The following is a 27,462-nucleotide window of genomic DNA, read 5'->3' as shown; positions in this document are numbered from 1 at the left end:
TTCCAACTACTGGTTGGATGCCACATAAAGACTTCATGCCTGCTATAGAAAATGGCATGATTTTCACTCTTGCTATAGGTAAATATATATACCCTATGTATTCTAGTATCATGTTATGTTGTATAGTGTGTATAGTCTGGTATCCACAAAATGAGAGTAGGTCTATATTTATTTTTCTGAATTCATTTTATATATTGGTAGGAGGCAAGCACTGTATAAGAGAGATTGATAGTGCTTTATAAGATCATGGTAAGAATTATATAATATAGATTGCAGGAGTACTTACGCATTTCTTGCATTTGGTGGATTTAAGAATGTTTTCAGTACTATTAATAACAAATGTAATTAGTATTTTCACAGACTGATAAAAGGCTTTACCATACTTTTCCTGTTGTTTTCTTGTTCGGAGCACCCAGTATGTGCCAGGCAGCATAAAGCTGTATTAGGAATAGATCCCACCTGCCATAATGGAGGGTGTGGAGGGAGCTTTTTGTTGAATACCAGTGGCAACCTGAAGGCTGCTTTGCGAGTGTGTAACGGACAGGTCAGCATCTGCTGAGCCTTCTGCCTTTTCTGTGCATTCACCGAACCACCAGGGAATTGGAGAAGTACAGATCCAAAACAGTTATCTGTGCATTGCTGATGGAGCAAACAGCGGAAGAGCAATTAATAGGAGCAACTACTGCATAATCTGTTTGACAGTTTTGAGTGCATTATTAAAAAATAAATAGAAGATAATACTGCTCCAATGTATGTAGGAAACCCTAAATAACATTCCAGTGAAATCACTGGAATTATACTGGTTAGGTGAAAACAATATGCAGCCAACATAGAACAAAATTCTGTCTAGGGCATATTCAATAACTACCTACAGTAAAGCAATTTGCGAGAAGTCACGATGGGTCTTTAGTCACTAATAGAGCATTCTGGCTATTGCATGTTTCCTAAAGCACAGATTGAACTACAAGTCTGCAATTTAAAATTTTTGAAAATAGAACATTGTCAAATGGAATGAAAAATATGTGGTGAAAAAGCCAGTATATACTAACATCATTCATTATTTCTGTGGTTTTATTTTTAGTTGACAGGGCACAATAGGAACCAAATAGAAACAAAAAAATTTGGATAACAAAACGAAACATAAACAAAACCTCCAAAAACAGCAAACACATGCCTCTCAGGACTAGGCTTGGGGTAAATTTTGAGGCTGAATTACAAATGCTTTGTACTATCATGAGAAAAGTGATGTGCTTAGACTGAAGTCCCGATGGCTCATATCAATGACAAATGTTTTTTGGCTCCAGTGAGGTAAAGATTTGAACCCAGAGCTAAGTAACCATGTTGGTTTGTGGTATCTATTAACTGCAGTGACACAGCTGGTAGAAGAAACAAGCAGCAGAGAGACACAAAACAAAAGCACAACCTAGGAGGCACCTGCTGTGTGTCTAAGGGCATGCGTGGCTATGCCACCATGCAGATTCACTGACGCACACTACCTGGCTGTAGCTTCAGTTCTGTGGTCATTAATTATGGAGAAAAGTGGGAATTCCCCCTTGGAGCTGAGAGGTTGCCCATGCAACACACTGGGTGACTGCTGTTGGTGGGTCTCATTGCACTGCAGTGAGGCTTCTCACCGCAGCCTCTGAAATTCCTGCTGTGTACAGGGTGAGCTGCTGAACACTTTCTGCTAGGTTTAACTTCCCCCAATGCTCCCTGGGGAAGAGCTGGATGATCAGGACCCTCAAGAGCTATGTGGCACATCTCAGAGTACAAATGATTTTCCACCAACCCATCACTGACAAAACTTTGTGAAAGAGCTGTAGCTATAACGGAAACGTACATTTGATACTGATTCAGGGAAGGTACTTACCTTATTCTAGTGTAAAACCAATGACAGCAAACAATGAAATACAACACAAGTTAGAAAATGCCTTTCAATGCATGCAGCACTGTGATTAGTCATAAAACCCTGATGAGGTTTAGAGGCAATATAGGACTTTTCATCTCTTTTGAAAATAAAAATTGAACAAATTATTTCCTGATATTTCAAATCAATGTTTATACTTCTATTTTCTATAAAAATCAGCATGCACTTTTTAGAAACATAGTAAAAATGTCATAAAAGCACAAACCGCATCATATTAAATTTGGCATAAATGTTGTGAATATTCAGATAATTACCTAATGTTTGAACTATTTCAGTTCAATAATAATTCAGTTCTATAATAAATATGTTGATACTTTAATTTAAATGCATTTTTCAAATAATTGCTTTTTACTAAAAAAATTAAGCAGATGAAAATGCTTTTCCACATGAGCACTCGTTGTTAGAGCTAGGATATATCATTTGTATTTTAATGTTGTAAAATAAAGATAAACATTCTTTGCACCAAATGCAATGGAAGTTCTCGCTAAATCATTTGTGCCAAAAATGTGAGAACATCTTGACAATGAAGAGCATGGAGTGATGGCTATGGAGGGATTCATTCTGTTATCCAACAGGTAACCATAAAATAGTAGGTGGGAATAATATTTCTTGCATTCCTTGCACAAGTCAAATTCCTTTGGATCATATAACGAGTTTTGGGGTGCAAAGAAAGCAACATCAGACCCTTAGCATTCAGCTTATCATTACCCTTTAGTTCTCAATACCTTTGACCAGCATTGAGTTTGTGAGATGTTGGTAAGGGCCTGCCCTGTACACAAAGAAATGGCAGTTCCAAATGCACATGCAAAAAAGTGTGTGGTGTCTGTGCAGCAGACAGGCTGAGAGCTGTGCTTCCAGAGAAAAACAATATGCAAATGAAATGCAGTGTTGAATATTGGGCTCTTCTTAGGGCAGAAGTACAGGGGCACAGAAAAACACTCCTTCTTAAGTCTACAGTAAAATACCTTTTTATCCTAAGAAGAGCCACATGGAACATGTGAGAGTTGTGCCCAAAATTTTCTTTACAAATGGAGAGAAAAAATGCTGCACTAACAATGAATAGTCAGCACTAGCTTTAAAAGGGACTGGACAACTTGACAACTAGTATCCTCTCCCCACCACAGGATGGACGTCAACTGTTGTTAAAGTAAGTTGGTGAGCGGTCAGATGGCAAGATCAATTTAATATATAACAGGTATTGTGTTTCACCTGTTTGAAAGAGGTGGTCAGTTTGAGCACAATTTGCAGCTGCATCACCATCTTAATGACACCGCCTTTTAATGAGTGATTCAAATAATACATCCAAAAGTGGAGTGATTTTAAGCAACATACAAAAGCATCCAGCTTTGGCCTTTCTTATCACTGCTAGGTATTTTGCATGCATGTATAATCTGCATTAATTTTTTTCCCACCACCAAACTAACTTCGGAGCAAAAAAGGAAACAAAGAAGTCGTACCCTGAAAACGTGTTTGCTGGTGAGAGGATAATGGCCCTTGACTCAGTTGGACTGAACAGAGTGCCATGACCCTGGCTGTGCATCAGCCCCAAGTAGTATCTGCACTATGACTTGGCAGCTGGGCCTGTGGCAGAATTAATTTCAAATCTCTGGATTGCTGAGAAGAGTTGAGCCATGAAAGCAGGTATTCATAGATTTGTTCCTGGGGTGAGCACTGTGAGAGGGAGCAGGGACATCGCCCATGTTGGATGGGAAATAAGGTTCAAGAAAATCCTTGGTAATGGTACATCCCTACAGACCAGCTCTCCCTGCTGGCAGGTGCTTTCCCTGCTTGCCCTCTTACTCCAGCCCTTAGCCCGCCCAAGGAGAGCACAGCTCACTTGCCAGTGGGCTGAGGAAAAGCTGGCACAGCACCTAGGTGTGCATCTGGGGGTGCAGGCGGCCAAGCCAGCACCCTAGCGCGCTTGGGAAAATCAGACCTCTTTGTCAGCCCACAGGGGAGTGGAGGACACACGAGACGAGATGTGTGGAAAGCCAGGAAGTTCTGTATGTCCCAGACCACACCTCCTAGTACAGGTCGGCTTCTCGCTGTAACACCTCACAGGCTAGAGATCTGCCTGCTGCCATCAACATGGCTACACAGATCACAAACAAACATGAAAATCTAGGACTTGAACCAGGGCCATGAGACTAACTCTGATGGTGCCCAGAGAGGTGCGTGGAGTCTCGTTCAGGTGGGTGATGGAGTGCAGTGTTATAAGAGGACCGAGCACAGACTGTGTTAGACGCAGACCATCAACAGGTCCTGTAGCCAGGGACGTTCACAGCTTTCTGAGACAAGGTCAGAGTGCCAACAGGAATTACTCCCGATTTCGGAGGCACGGATGTTTCCTAAGGTATCCCAGCTTTGGGATGAACAAGCCAGGCAGAAGCCTACTGACTTTCCAATGGCTCACTATAGAATTAATGGGAAGAGGTAATTACTGCACCCTGGTGAATGGTTTGAGTTCAGGCCATGCTTCCGTGTCAGAGAGCCCTGGGGTGGCCATCGCCCGCAGAGCTCTCCTCTGGCAATCTCAGTGGGAGGGCAGAGCACTCGGACACTGCCCCCTTGCCTCTCGCTGGAGAGGGTAGGGGGCTTGCCCTCCCCAGGGGCAGGCAGGATTACTGTGCCCTTCACTGGAAACTGAAGGAATATTAAGAATTAAAGCTAAGTCCTATCCTTAGTATTCACGCTGTGAATGCCGATAGCCCTAGTGTGTGCAAGAACATCTAGGGTTAGTGCTGACGGACATCGATCCAGGCTCCCTTCTGTATGCCTGGTAGTGCTCCATGGAGGTGACCGAGTGTCCTCATCATTTTACAGGTGAAGAATTATAGAATCATAGAAAAAACTGAAGCGCTGGGGGTAAAGTGACCAGCGTGAGGTGGTGGAATGAAACAGCAGAGCTAAAGGTAAACACAGGTGAGAGTACTGACAAGAACAGTGCACCTCCTTTCAGAAAGCCTTCCAAAGACTTTAGAAAACCCTTGGCGGGTTACTTGCAAATAAAATTTAAGAGGCCTACAGAGTATTTTGGTGAATTCGAAGGTGCAGATAGAACTTAAGCACAAGAGAGGGGTCGAAGCCGCCTGTCAGGTCTGAGCACGTATCAGTATGTAAACCAGATGCACCACAGCATGTAGTCCTGCCCTTCCCGAGAGCAACACATCTCACGTGTTGTAGTTTGCCGGGACTGGGACTCCATATCTGGTCTTTGGGAAATACGCTGTCATGGCACTGCATTTCACAGTACTTGTAAGGGAGAACTCTGTCTGGTTTGATCTGGCTTCTTCTGTGGTTGTATCAGGTGTCCCTTGAACAGGGTGGAAACTCCCTCTAGCCTGATATTTTGGCCAATATTCAGAAATGCTCTTTAACAGGAGAAAAACGAAGAGAAGGGAGGAGGCACCGTCTGCCCATTTGGTTCCTTCTCTAGGCAAGGTGTGGTTACTTGCTACGGCATTTCTATTGCTGTCTCCATACTAGTATAACATATCTCATACGACTGACTTGTCACCACTCAGCTTGTATGTCTAGTCTACAACCTGGCAAATCTCACTGTCAAGGAAATTCTCCATATTCCCGCCTAAGAATCACTTTTTGAAGATCAGTCCAGTTCCTACTTATACTCCCTAATTCAGTGCTTGGATTGATGGGTAATACTATGCTCAACTTTTTTTTCTGACCAGATTTTTTTCTCTTTTTTTTTTGTTTTCCTTTTTTTTTGGTTTGTTTGTTGGTTTGTTTTTATTAATTGCAAGGTAGAAAGACCTGGGAATGTTTCAGAGCTACCAGTTCCCTTTTCCATGGTTTCCTAAACACTGTGGACCTCCTGCAGGTTCATACTCTTCCATATCTTTCCTGATGCAGCATTGTACAGCTGTTGATTAACTGAGCCAGGAATCGCATCCGTCCCTTTGTTCCTTCAAGTTTTAAGCTGAATGTTATGGAAGCAGAGCTCAGCAAGGTGTGTAAAAGCAGCAGAGCGTGTACAGTTACTCAGTGTTGGGACCAGTTTGGTTTGAGGTTGGTATGAGTGCCATGCAAGCTGGTGCTTCTCGGTGGAAAGAAGAACAGGGCTAACTAGCAATCAGATAATTCACTTTGCTACTGTTACAAAACATTACTTGCAGTGTCTCTGCTAATTCAAAAACCTCATGGTTACAATTACACAATCTGGAGGTTATCCAAGCCTAATTTCTTTATTGCTGGTTTTTTAAATTGTTCAATAAAAGGAATGTTTGAACCTATCTATGGAGCAGGCACGCCTCTCTCTGCCAACCACTGCCAGCGATGAGTTCCCGCCCGGGAAGCCACTAGCATTTCACTTCTACTGGAACTAAATTGTTAGAGAAAAAGCAGGTCATCTCTTCATGATGTAACACAGGAAAAACGGGTTAGCTGTCAGTGAAACCCATCTCAAGAATGGGAGAATCAGGAGGGTGCAGACACTGTACTTGATAAGATCTTGACAAGGGGATGAATATAGAGCTCGGACCATAGGAACCTGATATAGTGAACCCTGTTTCTGAACAGTATCCTTCTTACTAAAAAAAGGAAATGAATAAGGCATTAGTTGCTAACACAAATTTTTCAGAGGCACAACAACATCACTTTGTGCAAAGAGCAATACAGCAGACTTTTTTGTATCTTTGAAAGGATATAAATCAGCCTTACATGGCAGCACAGCACTGAACAAGAATGTCCTATTTTGTGTCCCAGCACAATATTTTTTTCATGGCCATTGCTGCATTACAGGACTACACCAATACTTGGTGGTAATAAAGCCCCACTCTCTCCCTCCTGTGTTTTTCCACGATGCACAACACATACCCCTGCTGTGCCATTTATTTCGTGGCAGTCTTAACCGCTGACAGTTGTAGTCAGCGCAGAACATTAGCAAAGACTGGTTCTCAAAGGCTTTCCTGTGCCACAATGGTTCTTACTGAGCTTAACATTCGTGCCATGCTGGAGGAATTTCAGTGCTTTCTGAGATGGGGTGGGATGAGGTGAAGCTGATACTCACAGGACGACTTCTACGTGGTCCAAAGCCCACTGATCATGACCTGTTCCATTGTGACGGGGCTGCCACCAGCGCAGTAAGACTCCTTTCATGCGTGCCTCCCTGTCATCAGAAAAGGAACACCCTGTGAGAGCTCCAGACTACTGGTGTTTTGCACATCCCTTATCTACCCTCCCAACGGGAACGGAGAGCAAAGTCAAAATGTTATTTCTACATCCCTGAACATCAAGACATCCTAAGTGCAAAACATTTAATGGTGAAAAAAGCACAAGGTAAGGAAGAATTCCACCCCCCACCCCCCTTATCTTTAGAAGAAGTATTTGGTTTTTCTTTCAAGTATATTAATAAACACTAGACTGGAATTTCTTAATAGGCCTTCCCTTAAGTTTTCTTCTTTGTTTATCCTCTCATCAACCTTTTTTCTTGCACAGGGATGCAAAGATAGAGTCTTTCTTAGCAGAAATATATCTCATGCACTTAGAGGTAATGAAATGTGACTGAGTACTCACAGGGGAACATTATAAGACACTCTTTGGGCTTGTATAAAGTCCTTTGGCTGATGCTGTGCAATTACTTGCCATGTAATTCCATTATTTACACTGTACTGGAGGAGCACTGCCTTGTCTACAGTGTTAGGATCACTCAGATTGGTATTGCAACTGTCTGTTTGTGAAATACTTCCAATTTGCAAAACAAACATGATTTTGCTGTAAAACAGAGAGAAAAGGTATTTTCAATATGCAAAAAATATTCAAAGAGGAACAACAGCATTTCCAGCTTTATTGCAGTTACCTTATTAAAACTTCGAGCATCCTCAAGAATCATTACTTTTAAAATGCAAAATAAACTGTTCTCACATCTCTAAAACACAACTCCCCTTTCAAAGTAATAGTTTACTATGTATAACATATTGCTGTATAGTTGGAGGCAATAGATTCAATTTTACTATGTATCTGCACAGAAATGAGATACATAAACAATATAAACATGCAAATGAGTGTATGAAAAGCTAAAAAAGGGCAAATAAAGGTTGAATGTTATAAAGTGCTTAAAAGATTTATCATACTCTACCTAGGTGTTCAAATAAGAAAGGAAGAGCCTAATTTATATCTCACCCATTTGCCAGTTCCTCCTGTTTCTAATCTCGCTTTAGACAACTAAAATACAAACCAGTCCAGAAAGCTGTTACTCTGTTAAGAGCCAGCACAGCCTAGCTGCATTTGTTTATCCATGGACAAAGAGCCTCAACAGATGAAAAAGATACTCCTGTTCATTGCCAGGTGAATATAATTCTGTTTGACGACTGAAACAGGAAAATGAATCCGTAATTGCTAATAGCATCTTTAGTCATAACGGTCGCGGAGGCACGTACAAACATGGGATTTGTCTCATCAGATGAGGCACCGTTCCAGACAGTTCGGTGTCCAGTCTTTGCCAGCGGCTTCATTGTCAGTGCTGGCTTACTAGACGGTGTTCTGTTGGGCATCCTCCTCACTCTCCATCTCCCAAATGGAAGTCACAAAGTGTTTTGCCAACCCTAACGTCTATCTGCCAGCCACATCTGACTGCATGGTACAGCCAGGTCAGTCCATCCTCACCAGTACTGGTCCACATGGCTGCGCATACATATGAACAGTTTCCTTTCTCATGAGCTGCTAAAAGAGCATTTTAGGCTCAAAGTATTACCTTGCTCGGGTGAGATCCAGAGGCTTCGTCACAGCTTGTCGTATTTGACATCCATTAAAATAGAGCGAATCTCCGTGGGCATAGGGTGCCAGCTGTCCACATCCATTCCCTATCACTCCCCCCTGAATGGTTTCCCAGTTTATTTCAGTGACTCTTTCAGATTCAAAATTATCTTTAATGTAACTGGGGAGATCATGGCTAAAAACAGAGCAGTCGTCACCTAGAAACGACACAGGGATGTTATAAAACACACAAAAATTGAAAGAATTGAGAAAATTGAGTTACAGTTCATTGTAATTCCATTCAAGTTTGTGTCCCAATATACAGTGTGACTACGGGCTGAATATATTTTAGCAGATCCATTAATATTGTGCACATTGCTGCGCAGCTTCATTTTAGAAAATGGAGGCTGTGAGTCTTATTTTTTACAGCTGTATAACTTCAAGAACTGCAATACACTTTCTCTGGTTTTACACTGATGGTAATATGAGAAACCTCAAACTGCCAGTTGAAGGGAAATGCATCTAAAACAGGGCAGGGATCCAATCTTACAAAGTTGTGAGACTCTCCCCTGGAAGACATTAAACACTGGCTTCACTCCCACTTAGCACTTACAATTTATCAAGGGCACTCAGGTACCATTAGGCATGTGCTTAGCTGCGTTGAAGGATTACAGCAGAACACTCTGTCCTGGTGGGCACACAACAGGGTCCCTTACAGGTGGCAGTCACCAGCACCTGGATCCCATGTACACATCCCCTGAGAGCGGGTGCACCCTTGGAAGGAGTGCCATTTCCACCCTTGGAAGGGTGGAAGCCATTTATTTGCAGCTCTGTCAAATTATTAATTTAGAATTTGTTACTCAAGCATCCCAGTGATGAATTTAGACATGATACATCACTCTCTCTTTAATTTTGAGCTAGATTAGACTGTAGCAGATGTATAAGAAATAAATCGAAGAAATTAAACCTTGGTATCCTTCATCACAAATGCAAATGGCTCCAGTTGTGCAATATCCGTGGCCACTGCAGAGCTTAGGGCACGCTTCTCCAATGTACACATGGTCAATTGCCCAGCTTTGTTTCTCTAGTTCTTCTCCCTTCTGAATCCACCTGAACTGTGTTGCACTGCAAATATAAAAATCCGAACGTCGTATTATGATACCTAGCAATTAAACACATCTGTACAGTGATGTTCAAATACGCCAGCAGCAGATGTAATGAAAAATGTCGTATGAAGGGGCTATGTTTTCAGTAACTGCAAAGACCCACTCTGAATGGCTGATTCATCACTGGCAGTAGCCATTTGTATTAATAAGAAGACTCCTGAAAAACATTCATTATGTATCAGCTCTAAAACCAGCAATAAAGGAGCATTTTTAATTCACCAGTTGTTCGAAGTGAACAGTGCCAGCAAGAAAGCTGACATTTTATAGGTCCACAGTGAACTGACCTTTCAGAAACCTACCTGGATGAGACATGATCAGGCAGCTGGATCGTTATTCTTCTCCACGCGGAGCTGTTGACAGAGTTATAGATGGTAGCTTCATGGAATTGAAATGGGGAGCAGCCAATGCTGTTAGATGAGGAAGGAAGACAGTGTGTCTGGACAAGCTGCCATGAGTCTGTCCTGTAAGAAACAGAAAAAAATGTTTTAGAACAACTGAAAGGAAAATGAAAGGGAAACAGGTGATTTCTGAGGATCATGGCACTGCCTGTGTTACTAAACTAGCCCAAGAGATTGTCGCCAATAGTTTCCATGCTATGTAGCCACAAATAGACAAGAGGTGAGAGGCTGAAGCACTGGTGCAGCCAGGGTGGACTTTCCAGGACCACGTTTGGGTGCTGTGAAACCCTTGGGGGTGGTACATACAGCAGAGTCTAACCCAGAGCTCCTCTGGGCAGGCATGACAGAATAATTTATTTAGGAGTTTGCTCCTTAGTCTGTCTCTTAAGTGTTCAGAAGAGTCCTGACAGATTTTGCTCCATGTTCACCCACAGTCACTTGAGCACAGAATATACTGTTGCTTTTACAAATTATAATGCACTAATATACTACAGCATAGGAGACAGTGTTATTAATTGTTTGCTAGTTAAAGACTGATTTGGAGTTAAGTAACTCCCCCTTCATTACAGCTTGGTCCTAAATATATAGTCCTGTATCATACTAAAACAACAGTTTCCTGTGAATGTGGTTTTCTGCAAGCACATTTTTAATTGGAGCACGCTCACAACTGTAACTGCAAGCTTGATGTCATGAATCTGTCAACATGTGGGATAAATAATAAAGAGAATTTATGGGAGTTATGTAGACAAATCCCAGTGCTTACACACAAGCTTTTTCCAGATCCTGTTACCAGATGAACAGCAAAGTAATTGCTTTAATAAAGAAAAGCTCTCTAGGGTTTTAATATCATACGATTTTTTTATTATTTTTTTTTACATCTATGTGTTCTGCTGTCATTTACCTGGCATCCTTCGTATACTCCAGCATCACAGAGTGGAGGTCCCCACAAGAAGTTGCCTCACAGCCAACCACGATCTATAGCACAAATGAAATTGGCTGCTATAACAAGTCTGGTAGACATTTCATGTGATATATAATGAAGTCTTGTTCTCCTTTTTTTTCTTTATGGGGTGTAGAAAAAAGATTGCCAACTTAGATCTTAGACACAATCCATCAAAAGTGGATGGAAAACAAAAGACACAGTACTTCAGATACTGCTTTTACTGATTTAATTTTGCTTCATCGCTGCAGAATCCTAACACTATGTTCCTAAAGTTCAAATTAAATATCTAAACAAACATTGTGTCGGAACCACAAAGATATGGTAGCTCCTTGGCATTTCAGAAAGTGAAATATCTAACTATGTATTAATTACCTGTGAGATTTATAATTCACTATGATAAACATGAATTACCTGAGAGATTTATAATTCCTTATGCTAAACATGTGGATATAAACTTCAAGTCAATCCAGTTTAAGAACAGAATTACTCTGAATATTTAAAACAATAAACATATTTGTGTCATATTAGGGTGGAAAGATTCCAATACCCAATGTATAGTACTGAATGGATAACAAAAAGCTAAATTTTTAGAGCTTCAAAACCAAATGTCAGCCATGCACTAGAGCTGAGTTCTTAGTTTAGAAAGAAAATCTTTGCTGTGACTGGTGAGGAAAAAGAGGAGAGAGTAAGGAGATGAAAACTTTGCAACAAGGGTTTAGTAGTATGAACTATTAAGTGCTGATGGGTTAACATAATTTTGGTCTTAAAACAGGAAAAAGATGATAGGCTGGGTAAAACAAGCACCCTCAGGGGGTCTTGGCATTTAGTAGTAGAAAGCATGTCAGGCTCCTCTTTTATATAATTTCTTTGAAGCAGGCATGCTGTGTGAGTGGGGGAAGCAGTGCCTTAGTGGGACTGGACAGTCAATATAAAACAGGCAATGATGTTGAGAAAAGGTGAAAATATTGATTAGTGGAAGACGGAAAATTCTGGAACTGTCTTGTCAAACAGAAAAGCAAGAAGAAAAAAAAAACATAACAAGAAAATGGATGACTATTTTGATAACCCTTTTTTCATATTAGTTGCTCATTTATTTAAAACATGGTGTTTGGGGAAGGGCCTAGAACATTTCTGGACAACAACCATGTGTTGCCTTTGGCCCTGTGCAGATTTTTACCTTAAAACAAAATATTCAGAAATTTTTCTCTGATTATTTAGGTCATTTGCCATGACACAAATAAGTAGAAGGGGTGCTTCTACTCCAGCACTTTTGCATTTTCCATATACCGCTCTTCTCCAGCCTGTGTCTACCTCACCTTTTCTGGTTATTCACGGGTGAGGGGAAAATGGCGTATTCTGCATGCTGTGTGTTCTCACCTTAGAAAATAGTTCCTACTGTATCTGATGATACAGTAATTCCAGGAAAAAGGGATTAGACTTCCAATTGCTTTCAGTAACCCCCAAAGCATACAGACATTCAGAATAATTTGACATTTAACATACATGCAACCTTTCTGGTTCCCATTACCTACACTTCAGAAGTTCCTTTAAATTCTAGTAAAAAGTCATTATTAATTATTCATCCAATTTGGCATCCTATTGGAAGAAGAATGATTTCTGGAGACACATTAGATGATTTTTCATTGCCTACTTCACTTTGGAGAGAGAGAGAACATTTCTTACTTTAAACTGCATCATGTATCCTGGCTGTATAATGAGCTCCCTGGAGGACAGGATGTTGTGTGTTTTGTCCTTTTTCTTATTTGGCCAGTAGAGATGAAATGATGGGTTTCCACAGAACCCTGCAGTCCTGACTGCGTTAGGGTAAAAACTCCAGTTTTCTTCATGCGAGCTGCCTTCTGTTAAGATGAATTAAATACAATTACTGCATTGTCTCGGTAAACACCAAGGCTTAGTAATGAACCAAAAAAATCACTAGAAAGAGTACTTCAGTGATATAAACACTAAATGTATGCTATCTGTCGTGACACACAGTAAGGTAATTAAAATGTTTAAATAATGGCACTTTAAAAAAATAAGATTAAATAAAAGTTTACCGTTAGGAATTTAAATGAAATGGGTTGGAATAAAAAATTTTGCCTTTCTTATAGGTATATACATATATATATATTTACACACGTACATATCTGAGTATACATGTATATATGTATTTATACACCTGTATTACTAGCATGAAGAATAGCATATAAACAGCATTAGTCTACAAAATAAAAAATTTGCAGAGTTAAAAAGTCTGCTTGCAAGCTCACAGGGCTAATTTCAGATAAGATCATGCCAGACAACAGATTAGCTGTCACAGCCTGTCTTACCGTCATCGAATGTATCTACCAGCTGGCTAGGGTTGATCTCTGCTCCTCCGATCAGGATGTTATCCAGCGCCCACTGTGCCCGGTCAGGGCCTGAAACCACGATCCCATTGCTGATGGTAAAAGGCTGCCACCAGCGCAAGCGAGTTGTATTGGTCAAGGCATGTTCAGGGAGGAGGATGTAGTCATGCCTGACTGAGATGTATTTTTGGTAATCCATCTCGTGAAGCAAAGTCCAGGATATTCCTAGAATGAAAGATGCAGGTTTAGTAATAAAAACAAGTGCGGGGTAGACTCTTCTATAAGATTAAAGGAAGATAATAGGAAGTAAAAAGTGATAGCGATAGTCTTCTAATAGACAAGTCTTAACTTCCAAGGGTATTTGGCCACTGTTATCCATTGCAAGAGAAATCTTGTAATCGTATAAAGGAATCAAACTGGCTGGAGCCACTAATGACTGAAATCAGGCAATAGGTTTTCATGGAAAACTCCTGAACAATAGATGGAAATTGTAGATGGGGGAAAAAACTTTACAAGGACAAAATAACTTGACAATGAAAAATTATCTTAGTATTTTGGATCTCTCGGACAACTTCTCAGATACTCATGGTGCTGCAGGTTAGCTGAAAAGAACAAGGCTGTAGCTTAGCTGAAACTGCAGGATGTACTTGCCTCCATCAATGGAATAGTCTAGCAGCACTCCCTCCTTTCTGCAAGTTGGTCTGTGACATGTTGTCATGTTGTTTTCACTCCCAATTCTCCCCCAGTACTGTAGAAACCTAAGAGTAAATGTGTAAATTTACATTTGTGAGATCTGCACAAATTGAGAAGTTTGCTTTCTTTTAGCAGATGTGCTGAAAACGATCAAAACGCCAGCATTTTTAAGCAAGTAACATCGACGTACAAAGAGAACAGAGGTTTTCAAAAGAATTGCCTAGTAATTCTCATGGGAACCTCATGAAATTCAGCAAAGTCCTGCCCCTGGGAGGGACTAACCCCTTGCAGCAGGCTGGGGACTGACTGGCTGGGAGCCACCTGGCTAACAGTTCCCTGGGACTCCAAGTGGAAAGGGAGCTCAGCATGAGTTAACAAGGTGCCCTTGTATCAGTGAAGGACAGAAAAGAAGCTGATAAATTAAGGCAAGGTCAGTGGAGGCCACTGAAATAGTTGGGGCTGGAGCAAGTGCCCTGTTAGAAGAGGCTGAGGGACCATGGCTGGTTCAGCCTGGAGAAGATGGCGGGGACTGGGAGGCAGTGGTCATATATCAAAAAAGGGGAGGTTTTGACTGGATATAACAGGGGGAAAAATAAATAAATCACTGTGAGGTAACTCAACACTGGAACAAGCTGTCCAGAGAGACTGTGGGATCTCTGTCCTTGGAGGTTTCTCAAGGCCAAACAGGACAAAGCCCTGAGCAACCTGTTCCAAATTCAGTGTTGACCTGGCTTTGAACATGAGGCTGGTCTAGGGACTCCCTGAGGCCCCTTCCTTCCTGAAAGGTTGTGTGACTCTGAATTCTTGCTGAATCATGGAAGTGAGAGTATGTGTCCTCATTGAAGCCATACAGTCAAGGGAAATGATGCTGAATTTGTCTTCTATGCCACGTCCTTAGCTTATCTAAACTGACATAATTCCATTGCTCTTCAGTTAAGCCATCCTTTTCCACAGCAGGTGAATGGAGTGGGTCTTGTACGGGCACCCAAGAGAAGAAAACCAGCAGAGGTTATGTTTTGAACAAAACGGGAGACACGGCTGGTGCCTCCCGGGGTAGAGGCAGTAATGCTCAGGGAACTGTGCTATCTCGCCTCTTTGCAAGACAGGCGTTGCTGACTCAAGGATATTCCTGGGGAAGGGGACCTGCTGCTTCACCTGGACATGACAGACTCTTTCCACTGTGCGAGGGTGATCTGCGCTCTCCGTGACTCAGCTGAAAGTGTTAGTGCCTCGAGAATCACAATCTCATTAGCGCCTGTCTGAGGTAGTGCTATGCTCGTGGTGGCCTAGGAATTCCCTGAGCCACAAGCTATGTCATCTGCTGCTTTGTCAGCGTTTAACAGAGTTCTACATCAAAATGACAGGGAAATGAGACCTACTTTGCCCCCCGCAGGTCTAGATCTTGAGTGACAGCCTGCCTCACAGTTGCACCTCCAAAATACAGGGTTGTGTCTTCTGCGAGAATCCCACACTCGGTACAGGTATTTCCTCCCTCTAAGGACATCCATAAATCTGGCTTGATTTCTTCATTGTCAAAGCGCTCTTTCAGGAAAGTCTGTAAGTAAAGCACAGGAAATTATGATCTTAACCCTTTGTGGCGACCACAACTGGAACTGACTTAAACATGTTTGAACTTAAGCGTGTTTTAACGCTGTAAAAATTTTTTTACAGGTGACTGAACATAATCCCTTTTGGCTGAACATTTAGCCACTTGAACTGAATTGGCTGAATGTGAGAATATGTTAGGGCAAGATTTTAACATACTTGGGAGGTAATCCAGCACACTAAAATTTGCATGTGCAAATGAATGGGCGTATTGGGTTTGCACGGCAAGGTTTTGGTAGCCCGGCTAGGGAGGGCAGTGACAGCAGCTGTGGTGGGCACTGGGCACCCAGACAGGTCCAACCCACCACAATGGGTCTAATTCGTAACCATAGTTATTTCAGACTAAGTAACACCACTCCAGTATATATCTAGTATGTATGGGAGAAATTGCTGTTCTATATTTTTCCCCAGCAAAACCAGTACCACAATGAAATTTTAGGGTTATTGTAGCGAATATGCATTTACGCAACTGTCTGCACAAATATTTGCAGTGAAAGCTATGTAGGATATATCTGTGATTTCCACTTACCTCCAGGTGTGCAGTAAAAGCAATGCCATGAGTGAAATCCTGGCCTTAAGGAGACAGTAGTAAAATGCCCCTAAATTTGCTAGGATTTTATCCCAAATGTCCTTAATGCGAAGAATACATTACTAATTAAAAGTTGCGAACAGATGATGATATTTGTTCATGTGATTAGTATCTCAAATGAAAAACAGAAGGTCACAACAATTCAAATGACATAACTGAAAAGTTAAACAGTTATATTCTCTTTAGACAGAATGCTGCTTAACCTGTTGTTTCTGTGGAGCACGTACCTGTGCTGTTCTTACCTGATGTAGAAAAAATGAGATGGTAAACATTGCATTTTAAACTTACTTGCGGTTCCTTCATATTGTTTTCTAAATATGTTAAATTTTAAAAATATGTTAACTTTTAAATTAGCAACATCTAACTAAATTTCACTCACTTGTTTCAGGGTAACACTAACAGGTAGGTGAATTAATTTTATGTAATTTCATGCTATTTTCTCGTATCCTCTACTTCAGTAAGCTCTTTCATGATAAAGAAAATCCTTCTACAGGTCTTGATTAAATATAATCATATATGCAAGGGTGATTTAGATCGTATAATGATGATCTAAGGATGAACAGTGAACTTAATCACAGCTTTTTTTGGGCAGTGTTATTTGCAAAGGAACAAACCCATTCTTAGATACTGCAGTGATAAGTTTTGTTAAAAAACAATAAAAGCATTGAAAATGGATTTCAGTATCTTCAGGCTGACAGGAATCAAAGCTCAGTTTCCAGTGGGTTTGACATCTCTCTTCTCTCTCTCAGCCAAACACACGGCAAAATTCACTCTTTAAAATACGTGGTAAAATTACCTTCAATGTTTGGGTCAGATAGCAGTTTGGACCTGAATACCCAGGGTCGCAGATGCATTGCTCATTCAGGCAGTCCCCATGACCTCTGCAGTTTTCCAGACAACCAGGGCCCAGATAGAAATTATCGATGGCCCACTGCATATCTGAGTATTTCTGGTAGAACCGAAACCTCACAGGACTGGATATAAAGGAATGAAGAAGAACAGACATGTGTATAAAACAACTCGGCTCAATTGAAAAAAAGGTGGATGAAACACAATATACTTATGACTGTACTATCCTCCAAAGTTCCACAAGTAATATCTGGCAGTGTCTGTTGAAACTGATTTTATACATCCATATATTTTTCTTCACACATGTACTACCTATGCTACATGGATGGATTCCAGACACTGCTGAAGCTGGAAAAAGCTATTCTGGTTTCTTGCCAGAGAATTTCAATTTTGGTTACACTTCCTGAACAGATTATTTAAAGAATATAAGAGATTTTAATTTTGCAGAAAAAGACAAATGGTTTGCATGTGTGTGGGCTACTGCTAACTGCTAACTACTAACTACTAGCTACTACTAACTTTTCTACTCAGTAAGGTCATAGATCTGCTCTCTAATTGACTGCAGCTGCCTGAACGAAACATAACAGGCTGTACCAGAGCAAGCTACAGAGAAGCAAGGATAACTTTGCCGGTTGCTCAGACCAAGAGTCGTGGTCAATCCTGATTGATAGGAAATAAAATTATGCAGCATACATAATGAGCGTGAATGCCACTAGTCTGCACCTTCCTTGCAAGAGAATGAATAGGCAGATGTATCCCGTTGTGTTTTTCAGAAGGTACTGAAACTAAGACAAAATGGGTAGCGAATTCATACTTACTTCCCGACAAGGTTTTCAGGCAGTGCGTACGTTACTCTTTTCCATCCTTTTGTGGGAAAGAAGACAGATGGCTGTGAAACGCTCCCAGAACATTTTGGGTCAGCTGGTAAACACTGAGGTACCAAGTAACTCCAGCTAACACCAAAGTCAGTGGAATACTGCACATGGACCTGATTTTGTGCAAGTTTTTCTGAGGTTTTACATCCAACAGAAACCTAATAAAAAAGACAGTGTAAGCAAAATAGAATTAATTGTGGTGGTGGCTAGAGTTTAGAAAGATATCTGGACCTGAAAACTGAGTGCAGAATTTTGCCTGAAGTGATGGCAGTAGCAGTGCTGATATGGTACCAGTCATCTGCAGATCTCATCAATATTCCCAAGACTGAGAATAGGCACCATATTCTGAGTTTCATTTTCTCCTAGTTAGCTCACATTTCTGGATTTCCAGGTTTTGACACTTGTGGCTTATACCCCAGTACCCTTAACTAATAAAGTTAATCTCCCTTCCCACGCAACGTAAGATTTGAGTATTCCACAGGAGGCCAGTCAGCTTGGTTATGTTAGGGGGATTGTCTTTATGGGAGAGATGTGGAAAGGGATCTTCCATATATTGCTGGGTCATTACTTTAATGTAGGTAAAGCAGTGTATGAAGGGCAGTTTGGGTGCAGGTTTGATGTGAATGCATGACAGCATAGGAGCGGTGTGGGCTACATTGGAGCTGCTTTTCCTTTACCAAGCAGCTGTTACAAAACAGGCACCTTGTATACATGTAATATTCTTATTACATGATTTCCACACAACTGCTGTGTGCGTCACCTCTGAGGACAGCCTGTGGTATTAAAGCTGACCAACGCAGAGCAGGTGAGAAAAATGAGGATGGCCTAACAATTTCCCTGCAGAGAATGGCTCGTGCATAGGCTTATGCATCATCCTACAGCCTGCAAAATCTTCTTAGACCTGGAGCAAAAAGTATTTTTGAACAATGATATTGCAGACAGAGCTTTTACCTTGAACTGCATAATCCAGCCTTCTGTAGGTGTCAGGTCATGGGTGACTGCATAGACCTCTCTGCCATCGTGGCTCCCACAGATCATGACACCATCAGGAGAATCGCAAAATCTCTCAATTGAGCAATCATCATGGAATAACCAGTGTTCATTCACTTGAAAATAAATGGCAGTGTCAGTAATATACAATGACGATATAAATTAAAGAGAACAGAAAGTAGTGTTAACCACTAACGGTGATTCATAGCTTTATTTTTCAGCCTACATGAAAATTATTTAATATTACTCCTGAGAATGTCGGTACTCCATCTTTCCCATGTGCATATTTATTACATTTATCACATTTATTACTCAAAGCACCTCTTACTACTCTCTTACATAAGAATTATAGCATTATTTTTTAAAGTTCAAGAAGCAAGGATCTAAGACTTACTCAAAACATAAACTTCTGTTACATTGGACATCATGGGAGAACTTCTTAATGGGTGTTGCCTATATGTCTGCACAAATGGTACCCCACCACTGTTAGCTGTTAAGCCTTGTAAACATCCAGAAATACATGCTCTACAAAATTTAGTTTTAAAATGTAACTTCCCCAAAGAATGTTTAAAAAGTTAGGAAACAGAAAACAGATATTCAGGTTAAGGAACTTGCTTAGCATAACCTGGCACCTTAAAATCCTTTTTTCTTTTTTTGAAAATAAATTAATTTCTAAATAAATCCATGCAGTAAAAAAAGAAGAGTTAATTACATCTTTTAATTTTGCATTTTGTGAACTAGAAACAAATTACGAGATGCCTATAAGCGGTGGAATTGTCTGTGGTATCTGTGTCAGTAAGACAAAGATTCAGAGGCTCAGCAAGATTTGGAAATCGCTGGACTGACTTCTTGCTTTTTAATTCAGATCCATGTAAAATCTTTACCTGTGGTTTTGTCTTCCATGAAGATGTCGAAGGCGATCCTCCCAGTGGGCCCTGCATCGGCAGGGGAGCGCTCATGCTGTGGCAGGGGAGCACTGCTGAAGGTGTCAAGCATCACCGTCCTCTGGTCAGCTGAGCCGGAGATCAACACATTGTCAATAGCCCAGTCGTTCTGGTCCAGGCCATCGTGTTTAGGCTGCCACCAGCGGAAGCGTGTCCCAATGGTTTTGGCATCGTAGGGAAGGAGGATGTTCACAAAGCTGAAATAAAAAGTGGAATTTAGTTGTAAGAAAGCCACAGGAGGAAGACACTTCCCAGTGCTCTGTGCTGGGTGCTTTGACCAGGTCCACTCCCATTGTTTCCTAGACTATGTGGAAGCTGGGAAAGAAGGAAAAGACTGGGTGATCTAGCCTATGTTCCCCTACAGGAAACGGCTGAAACAAAAACCTTCCCTATTACTCCCAATGTCATCCCTGGGACAGGGTCTCAGAGTGAGGTGGGAAGGGTCAGCAGCCACTGTGACATGGTTTGAGCAACGTTGTGTGCTCCAACTCTGCTTATGGGACCCAATGCAATGGTCTAGATTAGCAAGTGGGGTATGACCATAAGATCTTAAGGGAAATGTTAAGAAGGAGAATGCTGAAGTAAAATTAAGATTGCTATTTTCAACCTGGAGCCATTCAGCTATCTGCTGTTTGAGTACCGTTTTCTTATTTCCATTCCAACGGTAGATGGTAGTACACTTAAATCTCTTGTCCAGTTAAAGTGCTAGTGATTTATTGGTGTGTCCAAATGAAATAACAAATAAGGGGTCCCTCCCAGCCCCATTTTCTATGAGTCTATTAGATTAGACAGTGAGGAAAAGGTCCACCATACGTATGCATGATCTGAATCTCATGAATATCTGAAAATAGATCTTCAGTGTATCCGTCCTTTTGATGGATATCTGCAGGAATTAATTTTCTCCTCTCCACACCATTTTCTAACTAGTTCAAGCAATGAATTTCTGCTCTTGTCAGTAAGAAACTAGATTGTAAATGAAAGTATCTTAAAGAACAGCATGGGTATTATTACAGTAGCTATTAATTTGTCTTCCTGCAACCCTTTACGAATCTACTAGACTGCTACAGACTCCTTACTACCCTTGTATTTCTGGCCTAGCAGCTGCACAAATGCTGATGATGCTCAAGCACATGTGCTAAGGCCATTCATAAACGCTTGCAGGACTGGGCAGGCTAAACTCTTAAAAGATATGACATCCAAACGACAGCAGTAATATGTCCCACAGGTTCTTAAGAAACATTTAAGACCACCTTACTTTAGTACAGGAAATGTTATAGCCAGAAGAAGGTATCTACAAACCCAGGCTTGCTGAATTGATCATAGAAAATTTCCATTAAGAGGCTCCAGGTGATTCCACCATTCACAGAATACTCCAGCAGCACTCCTTGGTTGCGGTTATTAGGAGTTATCAGACATCCATACATGAAATAAAACTGGATGAATTCTGCACTGGTGAGGTTCAAATCCACTGTAACTAACATACGGCTGCAGCCCTTAAAAGTGATGAAAAAATACGTTGGCTGGCAAAACTTACAAACACAACAAAGTATTAGACTATGCAGTCACTGTTAATTTAACTTCACATTGTAGAACTTTCAAAATTGTACAAAATTATACTAATTATAAAAAAGGTAAAGCTACAACAGAACAATAAATGTTCTTCCCTGAGGACATAATTTCAGTTGCGTTGCAATTTAAAAATTCCTGTTGTGTATTCATACATGTTGCTACTTGTACCTACAGCTTTACAACATTCAGTATCAAGAATGGTATTCACCTTTCTTCTGAATACAAGAGTTATAAAAATCCATGCCCCTGGTGTAAAATATAAGGTTTTCCAGGCAGAATTAATGAATCACTGATTATGTGCTAATGACTCAATTTATGCAAAGCATCAAATGGCACAGCAGTTTTAATAATTTGTTTTTCCATAATCCCTTACATATTTCATGTTGCTTAGTCTATTAGTTAGTGGTACCTACTTAGTCCTACTGGAAGGAAGTGGAAATGTAATACTTCTGTCAGTTTATTTTGAAAACTTGCATCAGTTTGAACCTAGTAATATATTTGCATGGAGCTGATCTACAAGGATATGTTTTGCATGTTTATAAAATACTATTCTGTCATTTTTATAATCACAAGGTTATCTGTAAGCAAACTGTAGTTCAGCAGCAGTCTGGGTTAAATACCTATGTATGCAGCTAAACCAGGAAATTTTACTCTGAGCTTACTCAGCTTACTTTTCTGGGAAAAAAACCCCAACAATGAAGTATCTGAAGAATGAGGCTACACAGGGATGTATTTTCAATGACCAATGCAAGTTATACACATGCAAATACTTAGTTATTAATTTACCTCTGTGGTCTGATTAGAAGCTGCACCAAAGTCTTGTCTCTGGAAGTTCTAAATGCTATCAGGAGCCTATTATGAGTGAGTGGAATTGAGTGTCTACATATTTGGACTGTGCTTTAGTCTATCAGCTCCACCTCCAAAGGCCCCTCCACAGCTCTTTTGAGGCGGCACACATGCTATATCTCATTTTCCTGGCTGCAGCAGGAACATGGTATCTGCTTTCCTGGAGTGTTTCTGGCTGGCCCTAGTCTGTAGGACCTGTCTGACTTTGACCTTAAGCTGGGAAAAGAATATAAGGGGTTTTTTGTATGTTATGTGTTTAATATGTTATGCTGATATTTTTTAACACCTTCCTATTTATTTAACTTTTTAAATCAGTCCCATTTATACTGTCGAATGGAGCCAGCTGGCCCCTGTGCTGAACACACACCCCGCTGAAGTGAAGAGCCATCCCAGAGGCTACAGCGCCGCAGACCGTGCTCAGTTTGCCCCCATTCACTGTCAGCCAGTTCTGGTTAGATGGCGAGCGGTTGAAGTTATCTTTCAGTTGTGTCGGAAGGGGGGTCTCTGGCTCGTCACAGTACAGCCCACCCCAGTGCTCATCGCAGCTGCAGAGGAAAGCAAATGCAAAATTCAGCTGGCAAAAGCTCTGCACAGAGGTTTAATCAGTGCCGTGTTATTCCACATTAAGGTGCCATCTTACTCCGCGTAGAGGCTGTCTGCATCATTTGCTAGCACACAACTGGTGTATGGGGGTTTCAAACATCTGCCACTTTTTGTAGTTAACATGAAAAAAATGCCTTTAGGAAGGCTAGTATTATGTCTCATTCTAGCTGCTAATACAGACTACACTCCGGCACAGAGGAAAATCAGTCAAATACATTGTACTTGGAGAGATAAACCTAAGAGAATGTGCAAAGCCTGAGAATGTCCTGCTCATGTTAGATTTTAAGTTTCTTTAAACTGTTAGTGGATGGGTACTTTCCTGTTATTTCATTATATAGTCCCCCTTTTTTTTTCTCTGAAAAACCTTCTTATAATGTGTCAAAGATTGGATAACAGCATGGAAATGTGTTTTGCTACTATGCAGATTTCACCAGGGAGATTAAGCCTTGGTACTTCAGTGCTGTCAGGAGAGAGGACAACACAATAATATGTCTATTCTGCAGCGGAATGTATTTCTAGCAAACACAGTCACAGCACAATTGTACAACAATTCTCCCATTTCTGTTGCCATTTGTGGCTGGAAAAAAGCAATACATCCATCTGGAAGGTATTTCTCTGTTGCCAGACAGATAAATCTGGGGGGATCTGGTTGTTGTTTGTTAGCTTTGCAGGGCTCTGTGTGGGCTGTTAAACAGTCTGAGGATCAAGCCGGTTTGCTCCACTGGCAAACCCTACCATGGAGCAGAGGCACTGCGTTAGGCCATCAAGCCAACACCAGCCCCAAGGCAAAATCTGGCCTTGTGAAGAACTGGTGTGTATTCTGCTTAGTGGACGTGTCTTACCTCCAGCCCAGGTCTTCTGCACCCAGGGCCAGGATTAGGGCAGGGAGACATGGCGTGAAACCCCTTGGGAATAAGGGTGACATCTTCTGGGAAGCTCCAGGCCTGTGCGTTCCTAAAAGGGTATGCAAACTCAAGGGGTCCTTGCTCACTACCTAGTGGGAGGGGAGCCAAGATACAGCATAGGCAGCAGCAGAGGTGATACGCTGCCGCTGAGGAAAGGACTGGCAGCACGGCCCACACATTTGACGTACAAACAGGCAGAGGTCTGGCAGAGCTAACCCCCACACTTACCCCTTCCTCTTGTTATTTCTGTTCCCAAGTAGTCCCAGTGCCCTGCTTTAACAGCAAGATCCACCTTCCTTTTAAAAATTGTATCAAAGCCTTTCCTGCAAGTTCATTGAAATGACAGAGGAGGAGCAAAACGCTACAGCATCGGGCAGGACAGGGCACAAATGGCACTTACACACAGTTGTCTTGTGTGCACTTCCCATGGCCGCTGCACATGTCTATGCAGCCATCCCCAATGTAGACGTTATCAATTGCCCATGTTTGCTGCTTATCGAAAGGAGCAGGCTGGTGCCAGCGGAAACGAGTGGCTTGAGACCTTTGGGAGAGAAAGAAAAACAGAAAGGTAATAATTCTAGCTAAGCTAATCTTTATTTTGACTGAAAAGAAATGCCAGTCTTAAGGCTAGACTGCTCCTGGAAGATTCATTTGATACCAGCACAACCCAGGGCTGATTCTTCATAACGACAAGGTCTCTGAAAAGCCAAGAGCAGGGTGCCCACATTTGGAGAGCAGGACAAAGCATGGGTGCTTGGTAGCATGCTGAGAGCGTGGGAGGTGGGAAAGCGCTCACCAGTGAGAGCAAAGGCAGTGGGCTGTGGTTGGTGCAGTGGAGAAGAGGGTAGGAAGAAGGTGATATGCCCAAAGGGAAGCTCAGACCAGTCATAACCACGTACAAGCACAAATCCGAACTTGAGGGACAGCTGGGAGCTGGATCAAACCAGAATCACCCAAATCCTCCAAGTTTCACCCTGAGCCTGAGTGCTATTGCTTCTGTCCAAGTCAACAAACTAACCCAACCTTTTCTCTATGAATTCTCCCAACTACACTTAAGTAAGAGCAACTCTAAGGAGTGAGTTGGCTGCTGCCATTTATAAACCTACAGGGGACAGATGAGAGCATGTGTATGTGCAGCATGACCCTGGTTTTGCAGTTTCCTCCCTCCCCTCCATCCAGGGCTAGGCTGGAAATGTTAAAAAATAGTCTTTGGCATGATCCTGGCTCCTTCCAGTAAATCATTTTCGTTTTTTTCATTAAAGAGGGCTTAGCTCCCTGTTCTAACACCTTGCTTTGATGTAGTTATATGTGAATTAAGTGTCTCAGCTCCCAAGATAGAGGACAAAAACCTAGATGAAACAGTCAGGGGATACCTAATAGCTATTCAGGTCACGCAGCAGTGGACACCTATATTCCAATAGCTGTGAGTAGATGAATTTCTGTAACTTATCAAAAATACCATTTTAAATTCAAGCTACTCCATGTTTTGCTGTACAGCACTAGATGGCAGCATTGAACTTTGTGCAGTCTGTTTTCTTTTGAAACTCAAAGCGAAATTACAATTATTGTAAACACCAAAACAAATAAACAGCAAAATCCCCCAAATTTATTCAGTGTAAATATAGACCTTTTACGGTAAGGTCAGTGTTATCCTATGAATTATTTCTTTATAAACATGTTGTGTGAGGTGAATGAATAACAAGTTTATCCAAAGAGAAATCTACTACTGTGCTGTCTAGCTGCTCACCAAATAGCATTTTTAAAAGAAATGCATAAATTGTGAGGAGGTCCTTTAGGAATAAAGACAAGCCCTATATCTTACACTGCTTGCTTTAGGTTTAGTGCTTCACTAACAATTTATGGAGCTGATGCTCCCCAGAGAAGCTTTGCATTTGCATTTGCATTTTAAAATCAGCTCTGAGTCTGATCAAAACTGAGTGTTCGTTGCCTTCCACAGGCCAGAGGTTAGATAGCACCCTGGGCTACACAAGCCCTAAAAGGCTACGTAAGGATGGGTGCTGTGCAATAGGCCAAGCTATTGACTATGTAGCCTGCATATCCCCAAAACACACAGGCACAAACAATTAGAGACACACACCTGCTGTTACACAGCTTGAAAATAAAGCAGCATAAAAATTATATTGCATCTAGACTAAAAGGCCTATTAGCTGCACCTCTCTCATGCAATTCCTATCTTAATAGCTTTGGGAAATCTTATTACCTGAGCCAACAAATATAGTTATTGGATTGGACACAAAAGCGAACTTTGCCTCTGTAGGACATCAGACTTCTTTTGTCGTATACTGCTCAAAAAACTTTTCAGTCTTAAAATCAAAGTTATTTATAAACCTAAATTTATTTTGGGTGGTAGGTTCCTTTCAGGTCCAAATTCAATTGGTCTGAAACATCAGCTCCAGTCCTGATTTATCCTATTTAGCCTCAGAAAGCCCCCCCTGAACACAGGTTCACAGACTTTATACAAGAACTGTTGGGGTAATGGAATTTGCAGACAGTGTGTAGTGAAGCAGTACAAAAGAGGAAGAAGAGGAGAACGATGCTGGGAACAAGTCCTAAAAAAATACTGTTACTTGATGTGAAGCACTGCACTGAAGATAGGGAAGAATCTAGGTGCCTTACATGATCGGTAACAGAACATGGACTTTTCCACTACTAGTTTCCAAATGTGTGGCAAGTGTATAAGCGCTCTCAGTACAATTGCTAAAAGATAAAGGTCTCGGTTTCCAAACTCGTATGGGCATTAGCTGGCATCTTTCACAACAACCTTTCTTAAACAGGCATAGGCTCTGCTGGTGCTGTGGTACTTCTGTGCCCGCAGTTAGTTCAGCCTATGCGTATGTGAGGAGGTTGGGTTCAGCAACAGGAGCAAAGCTGTGGAGCCAGGTTGTGCAGAGAGCCTGATGTCCATGCTACCTGTGTTTGCAGGGCTTTACTTTGGGCTAGCTCTACGCCAGCTTCATCAGGTATGACTGCGCGGGGAACAGTCACAGCTATTCCTGCAAAACAAGCACATCAAGAAGGATGCAAACTGGAAGGCTGAACTACCCAGTTGTCCCTAGATGGATCTTTTTGACAAACAAAATAAAAATCCAGGAGTTTTCAGAGCATCGTAGGGAACAGTATGGCAGCACTCCCAATAGCCCTGTCAGTCCCAACAGCTCCTTTCACTGCACCCTCCCAACCAATCCCACAATTTTTCTTCCCTCAAAGACAAAAGAACATAGGAAAAGGAAGAAGAGGTGAAAATGGGGCATGAGTAAAAACAATGATGAGAACATCAAAGGTGAGAGAGACACAAAAGACACAAAGAATGCACAGAAAAACAAGAAGCCTGAAAAGTGCTACATTTAAATCGACAGCTCATAACAACAGCAAGCACAGGGTGCAGCAGGGATTCAGCCAGTCCAATTAGACACTGAAACAACCAGAATTCAGTGAGACTGAGGATAACATGAGATTCTTGAAAAAGTTCCCTCTGTCCCT

The 27,462-nt window shown here is 41.4% G+C and overlaps 1 protein-coding gene across 2 annotated transcripts in view; it reads right to left on the bottom strand.

Moving 5' to 3' along the window:
• Positions 1-27,462, bottom strand: part of RELN (reelin) — a 297,870-nt gene that overhangs the window by 4,550 nt on the left and 265,858 nt on the right. The window contains exons 47-64 of one of the 2 annotated variants that reach the window (XM_037387677.1): positions 24,362-24,502; positions 22,821-22,998; positions 21,338-21,531; positions 19,979-20,235; positions 19,056-19,210; positions 18,048-18,262; positions 17,177-17,354; positions 15,566-15,741; positions 14,145-14,251; positions 13,476-13,718; positions 12,829-13,004; positions 11,104-11,177; positions 10,104-10,265; positions 9,606-9,763; positions 8,637-8,856; positions 7,460-7,657; positions 6,954-7,052; positions 1,871-1,876 (exon numbers count right to left, since the gene is read on the bottom strand). In XM_037387677.1, the coding sequence (XP_037243574.1) occupies positions 1,871-1,876; positions 6,954-7,052; positions 7,460-7,657; positions 8,637-8,856; positions 9,606-9,763; positions 10,104-10,265; positions 11,104-11,177; positions 12,829-13,004; positions 13,476-13,718; positions 14,145-14,251; positions 15,566-15,741; positions 17,177-17,354; positions 18,048-18,262; positions 19,056-19,210; positions 19,979-20,235; positions 21,338-21,531; positions 22,821-22,998; positions 24,362-24,502 (2,937 nt within the window). The remainder of the gene's footprint in view (positions 1-1,870; positions 1,877-6,953; positions 7,053-7,459; positions 7,658-8,636; positions 8,857-9,605; positions 9,764-10,103; positions 10,266-11,103; positions 11,178-12,828; positions 13,005-13,475; positions 13,719-14,144; positions 14,252-15,565; positions 15,742-17,176; positions 17,355-18,047; positions 18,263-19,055; positions 19,211-19,978; positions 20,236-21,337; positions 21,532-22,820; positions 22,999-24,361; positions 24,503-27,462) is intronic. The other variant, XM_037387678.1, reaches the window with a different exon arrangement.

This window comes from Falco rusticolus, chromosome 5 (genome assembly GCF_015220075.1).
Source record: "Falco rusticolus isolate bFalRus1 chromosome 5, bFalRus1.pri, whole genome shotgun sequence".
NCBI classification, from domain to species: Eukaryota; Metazoa; Chordata; class Aves; order Falconiformes; family Falconidae; genus Falco; species Falco rusticolus.
This window is presented reverse-complemented; position numbering and strand designations above follow the sequence as displayed.